This window comes from Megalopta genalis, unplaced genomic scaffold (genome assembly GCF_051020955.1).
Source record: "Megalopta genalis isolate 19385.01 unplaced genomic scaffold, iyMegGena1_principal scaffold0037, whole genome shotgun sequence".
NCBI classification, from domain to species: Eukaryota; Metazoa; Arthropoda; class Insecta; order Hymenoptera; family Halictidae; genus Megalopta; species Megalopta genalis.
Genome location: NW_027476106.1, coordinates 1222583 through 1238987, shown reverse-complemented (window position 1 = coordinate 1238987; position 16405 = coordinate 1222583). Strand labels below are relative to the sequence as shown.

Sequence of the window (16405 nt, the reverse complement as noted above, 5' to 3'; positions counted from 1 at the left end):
AACGTGAAATATCGCGACGTAAAAATTGTAAACATTGAAATATTTGCACAATTGAAATATTTGCTTCACTAAATTCTCTCCTCCCCTTCTCTCTCTTCCCTCGGCTTGTAAACAAAAATAAACAATTTGGGAAGGGAAGGCTCGAATAATCGTATCTCCCCTTTTCAAATTATCCATTTTCGTGTCCAAGCTATGAATCAATTAATAAGGAGAATTTACTGTGTTTACCTGAATATTTCAATATTTTACCATTTTATATTGCAATACATTTCAAATTTTCCTACCCTAAAGCGTCGGCCAGCCACGGAGGCTTTCTTGCATAAGAATCGCGCGAGCCTCGATCATGCTTCTCGGGGAAACGTTGGCGAACCGTAATCTCGGCAACGAGCAAGAATTCGGCGCGCTTTCTCCGAGCGAGCGAGCCAGCAGCCAGCGACGCGACGCGACGATGAGAACAACGCTGCGAAAATAGCTGCGGATAATACGAGCGGAAAGTACTTTGCATAATTCATGACCGAGGAAGAGCGGGAGTGGGGAGGGGGAAGCAGCGGGACAGGCCGGAGTAGGAGAAGGCGGAGGAGGCGGAGGGAGACGAGAGAAGCCGATCTACACGCTCGGGAGTCTCCCGGCGTGTATCTAACAATCGCGATCACTCGCGGGCCCTCTCCGCTAATAATTATTTTCCATCGCGAAGTACACCATTGTTCACCGACCGGCTGCTTTCCACCGGCATTGTTACCGACGTCTGCACAGTTTTTTCGAGACTTTTTCTCCACGGACGCCTCCCTCCCCTCCTCCTCCTGCGCCCCGCGCGAACGCGCACACGGCCTTGCCCCGCGCGCGTTCACCGACCAAACGTGCATCGCTCGTCCGACTTTGTTGCGCTTTTACATTTCTTCGAGACCGGCTCGAGAAAGATTGATTTCGATCCGGGAGAAATATGTACATGTGTGTGTGTGTGTGTGTGTGTGTGTGTAGTACGTGAACGCTGCTGCGCTGCGAAAAGAGGTTGCCGTTCTTACCATGATTCACTGACTCGCCCCGTTCGATCAATGTCGCGAGTTTCGTTAATTATTCGAAGATTCCATTTGGGAGAAAATTGTTCACAGTGCTGCGGTTCTCAGTCCGGACGGACGACACACGCTTTGGTCTTTTCGGCGTCGGTTGCGAGGGGCCGTCAGCAGTCGTTATGTAAACAAATTTGTCGCATCGTCGAATTTGTTTATATTTAGAACAAAAAAATTTAACTCGAGTCACAAAATTCAATGCCGTCGCGTATAAAATGCAGCGAGCTGTGTGAAATGGAAATACGTAACTATAGGTCGCAGAAACTATTTTAGGCTTCGAGTTAATAATAGCTTGCGAGTCCGAAGGGTTAACGTTGTCGTTTAACATTTTACGAAACGCATGCCGATAGAGTTTTATATTGCAGCTTTATGTACTTATTTTTGCAATTTCCAGAGAATAAATAAATAAATTCCCCATAAATGTATTTTCATAATTTCAGTGATCGTAAATAAAATAAAAATTTGAAACATGATCATTTGCGACATTTGCATTATTTTTCATTATTTCAAGCCTAGACGTTTTGAAAATATTTAGTTGTACAACTAGAAAGCTAGATAATATGGAATGCAAGGAAAAAGTGAACCTTTGCGGTAAATTTCAGCTGAACATATACAGGGTGGTCCACGGAACGTGATCGGCTTAATTTATTCTGCTGCCAGAAGATGATTCTGCCAAATCTTTTTGTCGACCCTTTTTCTCCCGGGTTATCAAGGTCACGTCCAGTTTTTTTTTATAATAAGACCTACAATTTCTTTGCACCCATCTTGTACGGGATGCTGAAACGAATTTGGCAAGCATCGCGTAACATACAAGTATTTTCCGCAGCTAAAGGAAAAAAAATTGTAGGTTAACCTGTAAAAAGAATCTTGATAACTCCGCAAAAAAGAAGGGTTGACAAAGAAATTTGATACAATCATCTTAAAGCTCTCCTTAAACCATGTTATTTTTGCTGAACAAATTTCCAATCGAACCGCTACTAGCAGAATTAATAATCCCATAATTATGTTAACACATTCCTCGAGTCGTTTGAAGCAACATTTTCCTTAGCGAAAATGCAATCCACGGCTTCGTTTACGAGTTATTAACGAAAAACGGTGACCAATGGCAGGCGAGCTCGCGTAGCCAATCAGCGGAACCGCGCTCCGGCCGCCCGTTAGCTCGGCGAGGTCGCCTAGCGCTAGGCGGCCGAGCCAATCAGCGGAACTGGGCTCCGCGCGCTCGTTGTCTCGGCCGCCGCGCGCCAGTCGAGCGCTCGCCTCTCATTGGTCAGTGTGTTTTCGTTAATAACTCGTGAACGATGCCTCGTAGAAAATTTTCGTAAAGGAAAAAGTTACTTCAAATGACCTCAGGAACCCCTCAGTATTAATTTTAACATTACGAAATTTCTTTATATTTTAACAAAGCCGTGGATTACATTTTCGCTACGAAAAAAGATACTTAAAATGACCCAAGGAATCACCCTTTTCCGTGCGTTAACATAATTATGGGACACCCTGCATAGACGAACGAAAAATGATGCTCGATGCGTCGGTAACTAGGATCCTAACAATGTATTCGTCATTTTAGTCGACTGCGCAGAGGCCGCGTGGCGTTCTCGAGATTCGGCGCAGTAGTAACTGTTTCAAATCCCGCAGGGGTTACGCTGCGGCGGTCCCTGAATTGTTCCGGAGTCGCGGTTAATTAAATAATTCGCAACGAGAGGAACCGAGGGTCACCGTGTCATCGAGTGCACGTCGCACGTACTTAACGTAGCGCGGACGCGTTCGACGCGGCCCACGCGATGCGGCCGATGGAACTCCGCGATTCGAAGCGCGTGCAACGCGTGTGCAACGTCCCACGCGACCGGTCTGCGCCGTTTTCTCGTCTCCCGATAATAATAACGCCCCGCTCGCTTTCCATAAATTAATTATTCTAACGGCCTGTTCGAGCGTGCCGCGGACGATGGATCCTCTCACCCCCTCCCCTCTCCCCTAACCGCGCGCGCCGCTCCGCAGCCGATACATTCTACGCCCCTAGGCGTGGACACCAAGACACCGGGATTAGCCCCTCGACCACATGCTTATAGCGGTATATGTATATGTTCTTCGAATACGGCTCTGCGCTTGTTCCTCTTATTGCAGCCGATACGAGCTAATTAGGGGGAAAATCCCTAGGGTTTCTCATTACACCTATGGACGAAGAAATTGAATACGTATTTCTCGGGCCGGTCGACATACTTTGTTATCGAATTCCTGCACGGTAAACCGAGTGCTGCCGAAAGGATGACATGCTGAACGGAAACAATGTGCTGCGCCCAAAGTTTTAGGGGAGGGCGCGTTGAATGAGACATTAGTATCGTTTAAATATCGTATTATATTATATTATATTATATTTTATTAATTATATTTTAAATTTAAATTATTATTAATATGTTTATATCGTATTAAATTATATTAATTATTAATTTATGAATCTGTTTATAATAAAATTATGAATTTCTTTATTACAAAATTATGAATCTGTTTATACTAAAATTATACTCGTTTTCTCAACTATTATGGATCTTTTTGTAAATAAATTATACACTCGTTTTCTCGAAAATTTTGAATATTTTTTGTAATCATCGAAATTATGCTTGTCTTCTCAAGAAAATTATAAATTTGTTTACAATAAAATTATACTTGTTTCGTAACCGTATTACGCACATCTGATCGGTAAACAACGGATTTCGTGCATTTATTGCAAACATTGTTGAGAGAAATGCAGAACAATGGTGCAGATACCGGAAGAATTTAAGAACACTGTCAAAAAAAACACTGTTAATTTTACCCTAAATATTTGTAAACAAATATGCAAATTTATGAAACGTCCAAATTACTCCTAGCCAGAATCAGTAAATAATTATAAAAATGATTTATAAATTTGTATGGATTAAATAAAATTTAACTAAAATTCTAAAATTTTAGCGTCGTATTTAATTAAAATTTAAGTTCAAATAAATGTAGATTTAAAGCGATCGACGACCACCGTCTGCAATGATTTGCTTTTGATTTCTTTTCCTGCATAATTGCCTTATCATCATCATAAAGGCAATGCCTCATCGACTAAAATATATTAAAATAAATTATATAAAATATATTAAATAATTTCTATTAAAATATATTAAATAATTTCTATTAGAAAATAAGCAAAAAATAAAAGAATAAAACAATATCAAATAAAAATTATTCCATAAATATCAAGATAATTTTACGGCCGCAAATAAACGAGAGAGTCATAGCAAAATTTCGTCATTTCCACGGGTTCGGTAAACCAAAGGAACAAAGTCAATCGACCGATATCATTCACAGTGTCCGAGCTATAATTAAAAAGATCCTGGTGTACATATACTTTCTTTGGCCGGCAACGTTGCAGCGCGACCGCCGAGACCGCCAAGAAAAATACACACTGCGCGGCGTCGTAGGTATGTATCGAGGAGCGAACAATGTTGCCACGGAAATGATGGGATCGGGACGACCGAAGCGGGAAAGCCTCTCGGCCAGCCTCGGCCAGCAGACGCGGTCGTAAATTATTCTGGTCCCGTGTAAACATTAAACAAACCGGTCGACGTGCACGCAGAGCACCGGGAACTGCCGCGCGGCGAAAGAAAGTTCCACTTTTACTGCGCGCAGAGATTCCTTTTACCGGTCAGCTGCCGCCTCGGCTCGGATTCAATTTGCCCGGCGCGGCCGTTTCGATTCGAAACTCCCGCGTCTAGCGCGCGCGCGCGAGCGCGAGCGAGCTCGGGGGCTCGGACATAATACACGTGCGCGCGAGATAAACGCTTTGATGCGACGCGAGAAAAGAAAAGTAGCCGCCGGAGTTAATAAACACCTGTTCCAGATCATAATGTTCGAGCGCGTCGAGCGAACTGTAACCACGCTATATACACGTACACAGATTTCCTTAATGTCTTTATCGCTGTTTACAGTGTGTGATCCGGGATCGAATCCGAAGTCCGCGTTGAATAATTCCGAACGGGAGAGCGCGTCGTCCTCGTCGTCGAACGAAGTAATGAAACGGATGTGAAACGAATTCGAGAAACGACGATTTTTGTTCAAGATAGAAACGGCAATTCTTTCGCGCTGTTCACTGCTGCAAACGAATTCAGCGACGTGATCCGTTTTCTCTCGGTTTAGCCTTTGTACAGGACCATACAAAAATGAAGCAGCGTTACGAAATGGATGAGCTGTATTAGGTTATGAAATGTGTCAGTACGCGGACCAGTGACACCTAGGGACAGGCAAGGGAAATTGCACGATTTCGAAGCGATAGTTTAGATGAATTTTGAATTATGTTCTCGTGGGGCTATTTCTATGAAACTTGGCTTAAACGAAAGCTGGAAGTGTCTACTTTAAGACAGGGTGAATTAGATTGCAACGGAATGACGAGATCGTTTTGAAAAATTAAGAGGAATCGACATCTCTGTCATCGCGGGATTTACAAGATTCGAAAGAGAAAAGTTTAGATGGATTTTATATAATACGTTCCCGTGGGGCTACTTCCATGAAACTTAGCTTAAACGAAAGCTGAAAGTATCTACTTTAAGATATGGTAAATTAGATTGCAACGGATTGACGAGATCGTTTTGAAAAATTAAAAGGAATCGACATATCTGTCATCGCGGGATTTACAAGATTCGAAAGAGAAAAGTTTAGATGGATTTTATATAATACGTTCTCGTAAAGCTATTTCTATGAAATTTAGCTTAAATGAAAGCTGAAAGTATCCACTTCAAGACAGGACAGATTATCCTGTCATTGTACAAGTCCGTTCACGTCGTCGACTGAACAATTCTTATTACACGATCTAACAGATGAAATGGAACAAAGAAAGAAAAAAGACTCGTGGCTCGCTTGGAATTGGAACGAAATTTTGACGTCGAACCGACGAACACTTTTTGCTGGTCTCGTCTTGTTTGTGTTTGGCCCAGTTGCTCGGCAGCGCGAGTGATACACGCGCGCGCGCGCGCGCAAAATGGACAATCATGAAAGTCATATCTTCGCTCGGCACGTGAAATTGCGGTTTTTTCACCGTAAACACGTTAGAGAGAGAGAGAAAAAAAAAGAACAACGACTTCGCGCGTCCGTCGGCTTCGCTGTCGGGGCGTTCTGGCGTTGCCCCCGTCGGAAAGAATTCGAAAGAAATCCTGAACGAACAATTGACGCTGGTCAATGAAGATAAATAGATATCCGTTCGACGTTCGTTTCCGTACACTTGATGTGTACAATTTGTTTTTCGGCTTCGAAGAACGACCGCGTCAAAAAGTGAAATAATTCGGCGGCGCGGGGCGAGAGGTGGGGAGGGGAGGGGAGGCGGTCTCGTGCCGGTCGACCGAAGGCGAGGTATGTCGTTTATATCCAACGGCCTGAAGCCGCCTTCGAAATAAACGATACAATCTGCAAATAACTTCGCTTTCATGGATTACGTAATGGTCATCCTTATGCCCCACTTTTGCGATTCATTGCGAAACATGGCCCACGGAGAGAACCACGGTTTATGTAATAAACGTCGAGAGAGAAAAAGTAAGACGGACGAGCCTAATAAAATATTCCAGGATACTGTGTGGCACGCAGGTTCCGTCGGAGAGAGCGCGCAATGCCGCGACACCTAATTCTCAACCGTGAACTGTCAACATAACCTATTATCGAATCTCTTTCTACTCGCCGACTTGCAATTTTGCCGAGAGATACGATCGTCTTTGTACCCTAAAAAAAAAATATGCTCGACCACCTCGCAACACTCACGTGGGCGCGTTCGTAACAACTTGATAAAACAACGATGGAAATTCGCTGGATTCGATTGCGCTTGGCTTTCTACGCGCGCGCGCGCGCCGGGAAAATTGAGTCGTTTTTTGGACGACGCCTATCGTCAGCGTATCGCGCGAGTTTATCTACCCTTCGCCTCGGGTCCCGTTCATTCTGTTGTGTAAACATGGCATAACGAACGGCTCTCGCGAAGCTCGGAATATATACAGGGTGTCCCAGAAATGTCTCGCAATCCGAAAGTAGGGGGTTCCTGAGGTCGTTTGAAGCAACTTTTTCCTTAGCGAAAATGCGATCCGCGACTTCGTTTACGAGTTATTGACGAAAAACAGTGCGCCAATCGGAGGCGAGATCATTCGGCGCGAGACGGCCGAGCCAACGAGCGGAACCGGGCTCCGCGCGCTCGTTGGCAGGGCCGCCGCGCGCCAGCCGAGCTCGCCTCTTATTGGTCAGTGTTTTTTAGTTGATAACTCGTGAACGAAGCCTCGGAAAAAATTTTCGCAAAGGAAAAAGTTGCTTCGAATCACCTCGGGAACCTGCCATTTCCGGATTGCGAGACATTTTCGGGACACCCTGTATATATATAGAAGAAACCAAACACTCGATACAAATTTCTAAAAATAATTTCTCTTTGTTCCTTCTCGTAATCCTCGTTGTTTCGGTATTTAGATTCGCGCGTTCGCAGACAAATGGAAAACATTGTTGCGTCGTTCTAGGGGTTGGAACCGGTTTGGAAACTACGACATGGTTCGAAGATGACCCGAAACACCGACGAAACAAACTTCCGGCATAGTTTCGTACAGAAGGAGGGGGGGGGGGGAGGAAACCACTGAAATCCGGGTAGTTTCGTTCCGCGTTTCGTGTTCTCCCCTCGAGGTAAAATGCTGGAAGTATTTTAATTGGTTTCTGGGAGCGCACTGGGAGTGCGAAGAGGGCTCATTGTGTCACTCGGTTAAGAGGGTTCTCCAAGTGTCGCCAGAATGGCCGACCTTTGTTAATTAATTCGAACGTGGACCCACCCACCCCCCCTTTTGCTATCGATTCGGACAGCACGCGGCAACTTTTATTGAATATTATATAATTAATAATATTTTATAATCATTGAGATTTTATTCTGGGTCCGTCTACATATTTGACGACTCGCAAAAGGCAAAGAGACAGTGATATACAGAGTGTCCCAGATTTTAATGTTCAAACTTTGTCAGTATATTCTATAGCACAAAGAAAAACAGTATAACTTAGTTTAAGTCGTTCTAAATCAAAAAGCGAAGCTTATATCGAATGAATAAAAAATAATGATACCTTCCGTTTCTTTCAGACAACATAGACAATTTTTATTTAGTCATGGAAATCCGCGGTGTATGTATTTATCACGCGCCAAATAATCCGGATAAATGGATCACCCTGTGCGCGCGAGCGTGTCTCGTTCACAGCTCGGGAACGGTCGCGAGAAACGGGCCACCCTGTATATAAACATTACAGAATGACAGGCCTGTGCACACACGGGCACAGATGTGACGACGCGCGCGTATTGGGCAAGGGGTTAAAAGCGGATGAATTCGAGAAGACGGGAAAAGCATTTACGCAGGCTGGTCAAACGTAGGAGTATAGACGCGGGTTAATTGACAGATCGATACTACTCGGAACATCGAGCTAATCGGGTGAAAGACCCCATCGGGCGGTAGAACGCGAAACACGCGAAAGAAACCTTCCCCGACGGCCGTCGGGGCCGGAGTCCGCAACAGTACTCCGTTGATGGAAACAATTCCCTGCCGTCTCTCCCTCTCTCTCTCTCTCTCTCTCTCTCTCTCTCTCTCTCCAGCGGGAAGCACGACCGCGATTATTATTTCTGATAGGGGCCATTGTAAATACGGGGGAACCGTGTCGAACAGAGAAAGAGAGAAAAGACCGCCGTCGAGACTGGCGCGAGCGAGGGAACGACATCTGTTCGCCGCAGCTTCCGAGTGGCCGCCGTCGGCGCTCCCACCGCGTCGAGAAATATTATTTCAAATGACGAATGGCAAATAGCATTACGCCGCTCGAATACTGATCGACGTCGCCGTCGCGTTCGACACGATACGATTCCCCCCTGTAATTTCCATACGTCAACTGAAAAACAATACAGGGTTTCCCAAAAATGTCTCGCAATCCGAAAGTGGCGGGTTCCTCGGGTCATTCGAAGCAACTTTTTCCTTTACAAAAATGTTCTCCGAGGCACCGTTAACGAGTTATCAACGAAAAACAGTGCGCCAATGAGAGGCGAGCTCGGCTGGCGCGAGGCGACCGAGCCAATCAGCGCAACTGGACTTCGCGCGCTTGTTGGCTCGGCGAACGCGGCTAGCGCGAGGCAGCCGAGCCAACGAGCGGAAGCGGGCTTCGCGCGCTGGTTGGCTGGGCCGCCTCGCGTCGGCCGTACTCGATTCTTGTTGGCGCACTGTTCTTTCGTTGATAACTCGTTAACGGTGCCTCGGAGAACATTTTTGTATATTCACATATATAGAATAATGTAGTATTTTATGGATATTATATATATATATATAATATCCATAAAATACTACATTATATTATATCCACATTATTATATCCATATTTATTATTATTATTATTTTTATTATTATATCCATTATTATATCCATAATATTATTATTATATTATCATATTATGATATATATATATTTATATTTTTGGGACACCCTGTACAATCGCTGGACCGCGGATCTTTATGCGAAATAAGAAATATGCATTCGAGTCAATTGTATGAAATACAAGTTGGTTGGAAATGTTTTTTCTCATTCAACAATCGTAATTAGTCGACAACGATATCCTGAGATTCTTTCAACGTCATTTCAGTTTTGCATTCGACCTGTTCAATTACTTTTCATAAATGCATAATCACGCATCATTTCCTTCAGACACCATATTATCTTTCAGAAAAACTCCGGATCCCCGGATAAAAATAGTTCGGCAAATGTCGCGGTTTCGTGCCGCATTTTTCATTCGTCACTGTTATCGCCTAACACCGCGACGCAGAAAAACAGCGAAAACGATTTTCACGAGCGAATGTATTACCTCATCGCGTACCGCGGATTATTGAAACAGAAAGCCAGCTTTACCCGCGAGAGAACCGCGTTCCTCAAATATGTACAACGGACGTACGCGATCGTATTTCGTACATATCGTAATTCGCGTCTTACGTCATCGTGAACAAAAAAAAAAAAGTCAAATCAGCGCAAGTTTAATTCATCGAGTATCCGCGAGAGAAGCCTTTTTTCTTCTCTCCCCCGCGGCAAGCATGCACGAATCATTAAAATTAAGCCCCGTTCGTTCATTTTTATGTAAGACATTTACATAACGCGAAAACATTTCCTCGTTCGAAAGGAAGGCCATCTCGAAATTTCGTTCGAAGAAACTCAACGGGGGTACAATCCGAAACAAAAGCGGTCGCTTGCTTACATGTCCGGAAGCCGATGTTCGATCCTCGGAGACACGGCGATAAGATTGTTCGATGTGCGACCGCGATCGTTACTCAGATCATATCGTTCGATCTACGGTACATCGGCGTAGAAAACGTTCTCGATCGAACACGTAATGACAGTCGTAAGCGGAGTAATTACGCGAGGCGGCTCGAACGTTAGATTAGGCCTCCCACTCGTCTTATTGGAAGAGAAGATAACATCGGTCCGTCCGCGCGAGGGGTGCGACGCCACTGATTTCGCCAATCGATTGTTCCGTATTCGCGGACGACTCGCGGCGACACGTCCGGACACGATTCGATTGTTAACGGTTCAACGAAACTCTAAACCGCGGAAACCGCGAGACCAACCGAACCGCCGAAGAGAATCGCGTCGCCGCGAATTCCGTACGCATCCCCCCGAGAACGACGCGCCACGAAATCGATAACCTGTACGGAAAAAAGGACACACCGCGTCTTACCTCGGTGAAAAATTGCTGGATCCTCGTCGCGAGATCGGTGTGCTCTCTCCCCGTGTCCTGTCTGTCTGTCCGTCAGGCTTCAGGATCGCCAGTCGGCGTACGTATTCGGCAACCGAAGGCGATGGTGAGCCGGGGTTAGGTTGAGGCGTGCCGCTCGGGCTGGCTCCTTCGGCGGATCTTCGCAGGAGACACCTTGGATTCGCTCGTGTAAACAGATATCGCAGGCGTTGCGCCGACGAGAGACGCGCGCTTCTGTTCCGTTCCGATCCTTCTCGCGTAAATAGAAAAGATCCTTTCGTTTCGCGGCGCGCGGATTCGTTCGACGGCCCACAGACAGTCTCTGCCCGATTCTCTTGCTGCTCGCCTGCACACGAGTATCACCACCACTTTGGGAGCACCTTCGCGGATCGACTGGCAACTATATTCGTATACGGACTACACGGGCCACCACCGTTCCCTGCCTCGGGAACCGGAGCAATGGCTCTGCCTCTTTCTCCCTCCAGTAACCACCAGCGACAACTGGCGACGGCCAGCAATGACCCTTATTACCCGCACCCTTTATCCAATGGTAAACTAGGACCCGCACGGCGGTCTATCGTGTACTTTTTCGCATCCAAACACGTACGAAACTTCGACCAGATTTTCCCATCGTTTTCAAACGTTTTTAATTTTAGTTTCCAGCGATTTGGAAGGATGCTCTTTAATGGAACGTTTCTGGCTGCCGATTTCGTCGCGACATTCTTCGGCGGTCGGTGGTTGAAAATTCGAATCGTTCCCGCCTCGATGGGCCACAATGGTTCGCAACTTTGGCTATGTTCATGATCAAAATATTCAAAGATTTTTCGAAGATTATACTGAATTTAGCGAACTGTGGTTAGTCCTTTTATAACTAAATACTTGATCATTAGACTGTGGATCTTTATGCAAAATAAAACTTATCCAAGTTAATTGTAAGAAATATAAATTAGCTTTAAGCGTCTTTTCTTTTTTGACAATCGTGGTCTGTTGAAAATAATGACAGCGTTATCCTTAAATTCTTCTAATGCGTCTCTACTTTTGTGCTCGATCTATTCATTTTTGACGTACACGCATAAACTCCGCTGTCTATCGATGACAGAATAATCCGTGGAAGTAGCTTCGCAGAATTTGTTTTATTAGACGTGTGTATAGAATACAATTTTTCAATCTACGTAAAATCTTTCATTCCCGGTACCAGAGTCATCAAAGCGTTCTCCATGTTTCTCCTTTCGGCGTCGGTTTTCAAGGTGTTCCACACGCGTTCCAGTTTCCTTTGCTGGTGACGCTAAACAATTGTACGCATTCGATAAAGATACAAGTAACGGAAGAGTTTGTCATTCTCAGCGGTAAGCAATCTGTGTACCTTGATATAGAGGAAACAATGTTTCAGCGTTGCTCCCACGTAAAGTATTTTCACCCGCACCAGACGGCTCGCGATATCGTTTATCAGAGGAATAGCCTTTAGTAGAAATTTGTGCGGTCCGTGTCTAGTTTTGACTAATGCTATCCTCGTGTGCTCGTTGCAGTACTTGGCTAGAAGAATAATAGATCATGAGGTCGTCGGATTACAAAGAAAATATGTATTATTGCACATTCGGTTTTACCACTGAAGCCAGCTTTTATCGCCGCTACACCGAAGTCACCGTACAGCTGTTGTACTTTTTGATTTATAGCAACGTGCAGCGTCGTGATTTTCAGCGGAAAATGTTTATCGTGGTTATCGCCGAGAGTTATTTCGAATACCAAATATCTGCAAACGAACTTATGTAATCGTCAACAATAAAAGATTATGATCGTCATTGTTTGTGATATTTTATCTACGTAAAAAAAGATTCCATTAAGCGTTCGACAAATATAAATTAGTTCTGTAATGTAAAACGATCGCATTACCTGTTCTTAAAACGAACCATCTTTTAGGTTATGTAACGCGTCGATCACGGTACTGATCACAGAAGCATTATTCAAGGACGGTCTGAACACTGGTTACACGAACGAAACCTTATTTTACGATAATTAGCGGTACGTTATCGGTAAATAACACACTTTACAGCGAACGCGTCAGAAAAACATTACCACGTGCGACGTTCTCAACCGCGCTTAGATAGGCAAGGTTTAGCTAGGTCGCTGTCAAACACACGCACACGTGCGTGCAACATGGAATACATTTTCAACGTGATTTTCCAGCTGCAATCTAGTTTCCGACTTTTTTTTATTAGAAATGTATTAACGACGTTCTAACACAGTGTCCGTTCACTTTTCGACACGTATATGGAAAAAGTTCGAGCAGTCTTTCGAAGACCGTGAGACAGCGATGTCGGTACAGAGCGAAACACGGTGCAATTATTCAAGGTAACGCGTACGGTATTTTTTATGCACACGTGTTTCCTTGATTAATGCTACGTGTCGCGAAAACTTACGTAATGACGTTGTACTTTGCCTTTAGTGTTGATCCTATTGATCCGATATTCATGTATAGCGTCATACGAAAGTCGCGTTTAGGAGCCTAAATAATTATTAAAGAAAAAGTTTTTCGAGTTAGCAACTCTGTTCCGTTTCCGCGTCGAATTTTCTATCTCTGCTTGTGCGCGCGACACAGAGAGTTTTCCTAAGCAACAGGCTGCTACTTGTGCTATTGGTAAGTGTTTCTTAATCCTGTCGGTGTTATCTCAGGGTCATGTGATATTAAAAAGTAACTGAATGATTACAGTAAAGCTCGGTTGATAACGATCCTAATTTACAGCTTATAATGATACTGTTCAAAGCGAAACAGTCAGTCGGTTTCTCCTGACGAACGGTACACAGTATCCAACGAACAATCTTAAATATAATAATGGAGTACTTTGTCGGTGTTGACGTGGGAACTGGAAGCGCTCGAGCCGCCTTGGTGTCCTCCAAGGGGAAGATAGTTAAATTGGCAACGTGTCCTCTAGAAATCTTCCATCCTGCTCCTAACTTCTACGAACAATCGTCCGACAACATTTGGAGTGCAGTTTGTCATGTGGTGAAGGTATTAACAGAGATGTTCGTACGGTGTAACATTTTGAACAAAAAGTATAATATTTATTATTTGTAGTCAGTAGTGGCTGATATTTCTGCAGATAATGTGAAAGGCATCGGGTTTGACGCCACCTGTTCCTTGGTGGCAGTGGACAAGACAGGATCTCCGGTCACGATCAGTCCCACTGGTGCGTTGAAATCGATATCAAAAAATGGTATTTTAAGTTGGCTGTCACAACTTTGCAACTTTCAATGCAGGGGAAGACAAACAGAATGTCATATTGTGGATGGATCACAGAGCGCAAGAAGAAGCGGACTACATAAATGCCCAGGACAACGAAATGCTTCAGTACGTCGGCGGGAAAGTATCGCTGGAGATGGAGACCCCGAAAATGTTATGGCTGAAAAAGAATCTACCCTCGTCCTGGAACCGTACAGCGTTCCTTTTCGATCTGCCCGATTTCCTAACATGGAAAGCCACAGGTTCCGATTCGAGGTAGTTACATCATTGCACACTGACATGAAAATTGAGCAACATGGTATAACTTGTTGATCTAATTTTAGATCATTATGCTCTCTAGTATGTAAGTGGAACTACAATGCTGATCCAGACGGCAACAACGGATGGAACGCGGCATTTTTTCAACAGATTCAGCTGGGAGAACTCATGAAAGATAATTGGAAGAAAATAGGTATTGACAACAATTTTAGGTATTGACAATTATTTTCACGTGAGTCGATCGAACCGAACGGAATTTCCAGTGTCTATGCGGAAGAACGTTTTAACGATTTAACGAGTCTGTTTTATGTTCAGACACATAGTATGAAAGTATTGCTTTATTTTAACAAAGAGAACTATTGATACGAAGGTAGCGACGTGAGGACACCCGGGGATCCCGTTGACCAGGGACTGTCGGCTAAAGCCGCGTCTGAATTAGGACTTCTGAAAGGTACCGCTGTGGGCACCTCCCTAATCGATGCGCATGCTGGGGGACTTGGCATGATAGGCTGCACTGTACCTGGTTCATCCGCTAACTTGCAGAGGAGATTAGGTAAAGATAGATCTCATACACTTCTCTTGTCTGAATCGTACAACCTGCTCTTCTATTTTTCAGCATTAATTTGCGGCACTTCGACCTGCCACATGATAGTCAACGAGAAGAAGCTTTTCGTCAACGGTGTTTGGGGACCGTATTACAGTGCTATGATACCGGGATTATGGTTGAACGAAGGCGGGCAAAGCGCGACCGGGAAACTGCTGGATCACATAATCGACACGCATCCTGCAACACCAGGGATCTTGAAAAGTTTAAGCGGAAACAAGTGAGTTCGCTTGTGTGTACCAAACAAATTTGTTCAACTGATCTATTATTTGTTACTGTTTCCTAGGCACATCCAACAATACTTAACGGAACTGCTGCAGACGATGGCGGATCAGAGGGGTCTGAAGAACGTGTCGTACCTGACGAAGGAGATTCACGTCTGGCCAGACTTTCATGGAAACCGTTCCCCACTGGCTGACCCAACTCTCAAAGGAATGGTAAAAGCAATTTTGCTCATGTATTTGAAAATATATTTTCATTACAATTTATATATATGTATATATATATATATATATATATATATATATATATATATATATATATATATTTTCATTAAAAATGATTGCTATGCAGGTATCGGGATTATCTCTGTCCGTTGACGAAGAGAACTTGGCATTGTATTACTTGGCAACGGTGCAAGCATTAACGGTACGAATGATTCGGACGTTTCATCTTAAAGGCGCTTATTCTGTATATATTAAATATGAGTATATTTAAAATGAGTAAAAAAATATCGGATTAAATTGATCAGACTTTAATATTTGAAATTTGTTCAACAGTATGGGACAAGGCACATTTTAGAAACATTGGAAACCGCTGGTCACAAGATAGAGGAGCTACTGGTATGCGGAGGCCTGAGCCAAAATCCACTGTTCATTCAGATTCAGGCAGACGTATTGGGTTTACCTGTGCTTTGCCCTGTCGAGAAGGAATCTGTGCTGATAGGAGCAGCGATTCTGGGATCTTACGCAGCCGGAAAGTTCAGTAACATATACGACGCGATCAAAACGATGGGAGGATCTGCGAACATTGTTAAACCAAAAGACGAGTGTCACAAGTGAGTGAATTGTTTTATTAATTTTATAAAGAGACGACGTAAAGTATTTGTTACCTGTCCGTTTCTTTTTTTTCTCTTTCAGATATCATCTCCAGAAGTATCGAGTTTTCCGAAAAATGGTGCTGGATCAAAATAATTATAGAGAGATCATGAATAAAGATTTTTTGTAACTGCCACTACTATTGTACAGTACCTTTTAAGCTTGTAACGCCGCGGGTATAGGATCTACGCTAACACACAGAAGTACACAGAAGTACAATGAATCTCATAACTAGTACATATTATAAGGAACAATGTTTATACTATTTTTTTATGGAGTTGAAATATATTTTATGTATACAAGCGTTTTCAGAGATATATTTTTGTTAATATGTTTTGCTCGTTTATTCCTGTTTGTTACAAATAAAAATGTATGCGAAAATATTTGGAATGGTAATCATTTTTAT

At 43.8% G+C, this 16405-nt stretch overlaps 3 protein-coding genes and 1 long non-coding RNA gene across 5 annotated transcripts in view; 2 read left to right on the top strand and 2 right to left on the bottom strand.

The window, feature by feature from the left end:
* corn (microtubule-binding protein cornetto) overlaps nucleotides 1-11171 on the bottom strand; it is a 60529-nt gene extending 49358 nt beyond the window's left edge. The window contains exon 1 of the mRNA XM_033472215.2: nucleotides 10785-11171. The gene's annotated coding sequence lies outside the window, so the exon portion shown is untranslated. The remainder of the gene's footprint in view (nucleotides 1-10784) is intronic.
* A 43-nt stretch (nucleotides 11172-11214) lies between these two features.
* On the top strand, nucleotides 11215-12601 carry LOC117221341 (uncharacterized). The gene is made up of 2 exons (XR_004490483.2): nucleotides 11215-11352; nucleotides 11459-12601. It is a non-coding gene; the product is annotated as an uncharacterized LOC117221341 (long non-coding RNA).
* Nucleotides 11917-13360, bottom strand: Pop5 (POP5 ribonuclease P/MRP subunit). Of its 2 annotated transcripts, none has more exons than XM_033472226.2 (4): nucleotides 13220-13360; nucleotides 12407-12552; nucleotides 12166-12335; nucleotides 11917-12087 (listed from the first exon to the last, which is right to left on the bottom strand). In XM_033472226.2, exons 1-4 carry the CDS (start codon nucleotides 13282-13284, stop codon nucleotides 11971-11973), a joined length of 498 nt encoding a protein of 165 aa, XP_033328117.2. In that variant the 5' UTR covers nucleotides 13285-13360; the 3' UTR covers nucleotides 11917-11970. The 2 variants fall into 2 exon arrangements, with proteins under 2 accessions (XP_033328117.2, XP_033328118.2); XM_033472227.2 differs by lacking the exon at nucleotides 13220-13360 and adding an exon at nucleotides 12693-13073.
* LOC117221335 (FGGY carbohydrate kinase domain-containing protein) lies at nucleotides 13297-16382 on the top strand. Its single transcript, XM_033472218.2, has 11 exons — nucleotides 13297-13437; nucleotides 13543-13809; nucleotides 13876-13987; nucleotides 14058-14295; nucleotides 14364-14491; nucleotides 14669-14851; nucleotides 14915-15122; nucleotides 15189-15339; nucleotides 15476-15550; nucleotides 15682-15959; nucleotides 16042-16382. Exons 2-11 carry the CDS (start codon nucleotides 13633-13635, stop codon nucleotides 16127-16129), a joined length of 1638 nt encoding a protein of 545 aa, XP_033328109.1. The 5' UTR covers nucleotides 13297-13437; nucleotides 13543-13632; the 3' UTR covers nucleotides 16130-16382.
* The last annotated feature ends 23 nt before the right edge of the window (nucleotides 16383-16405 follow it).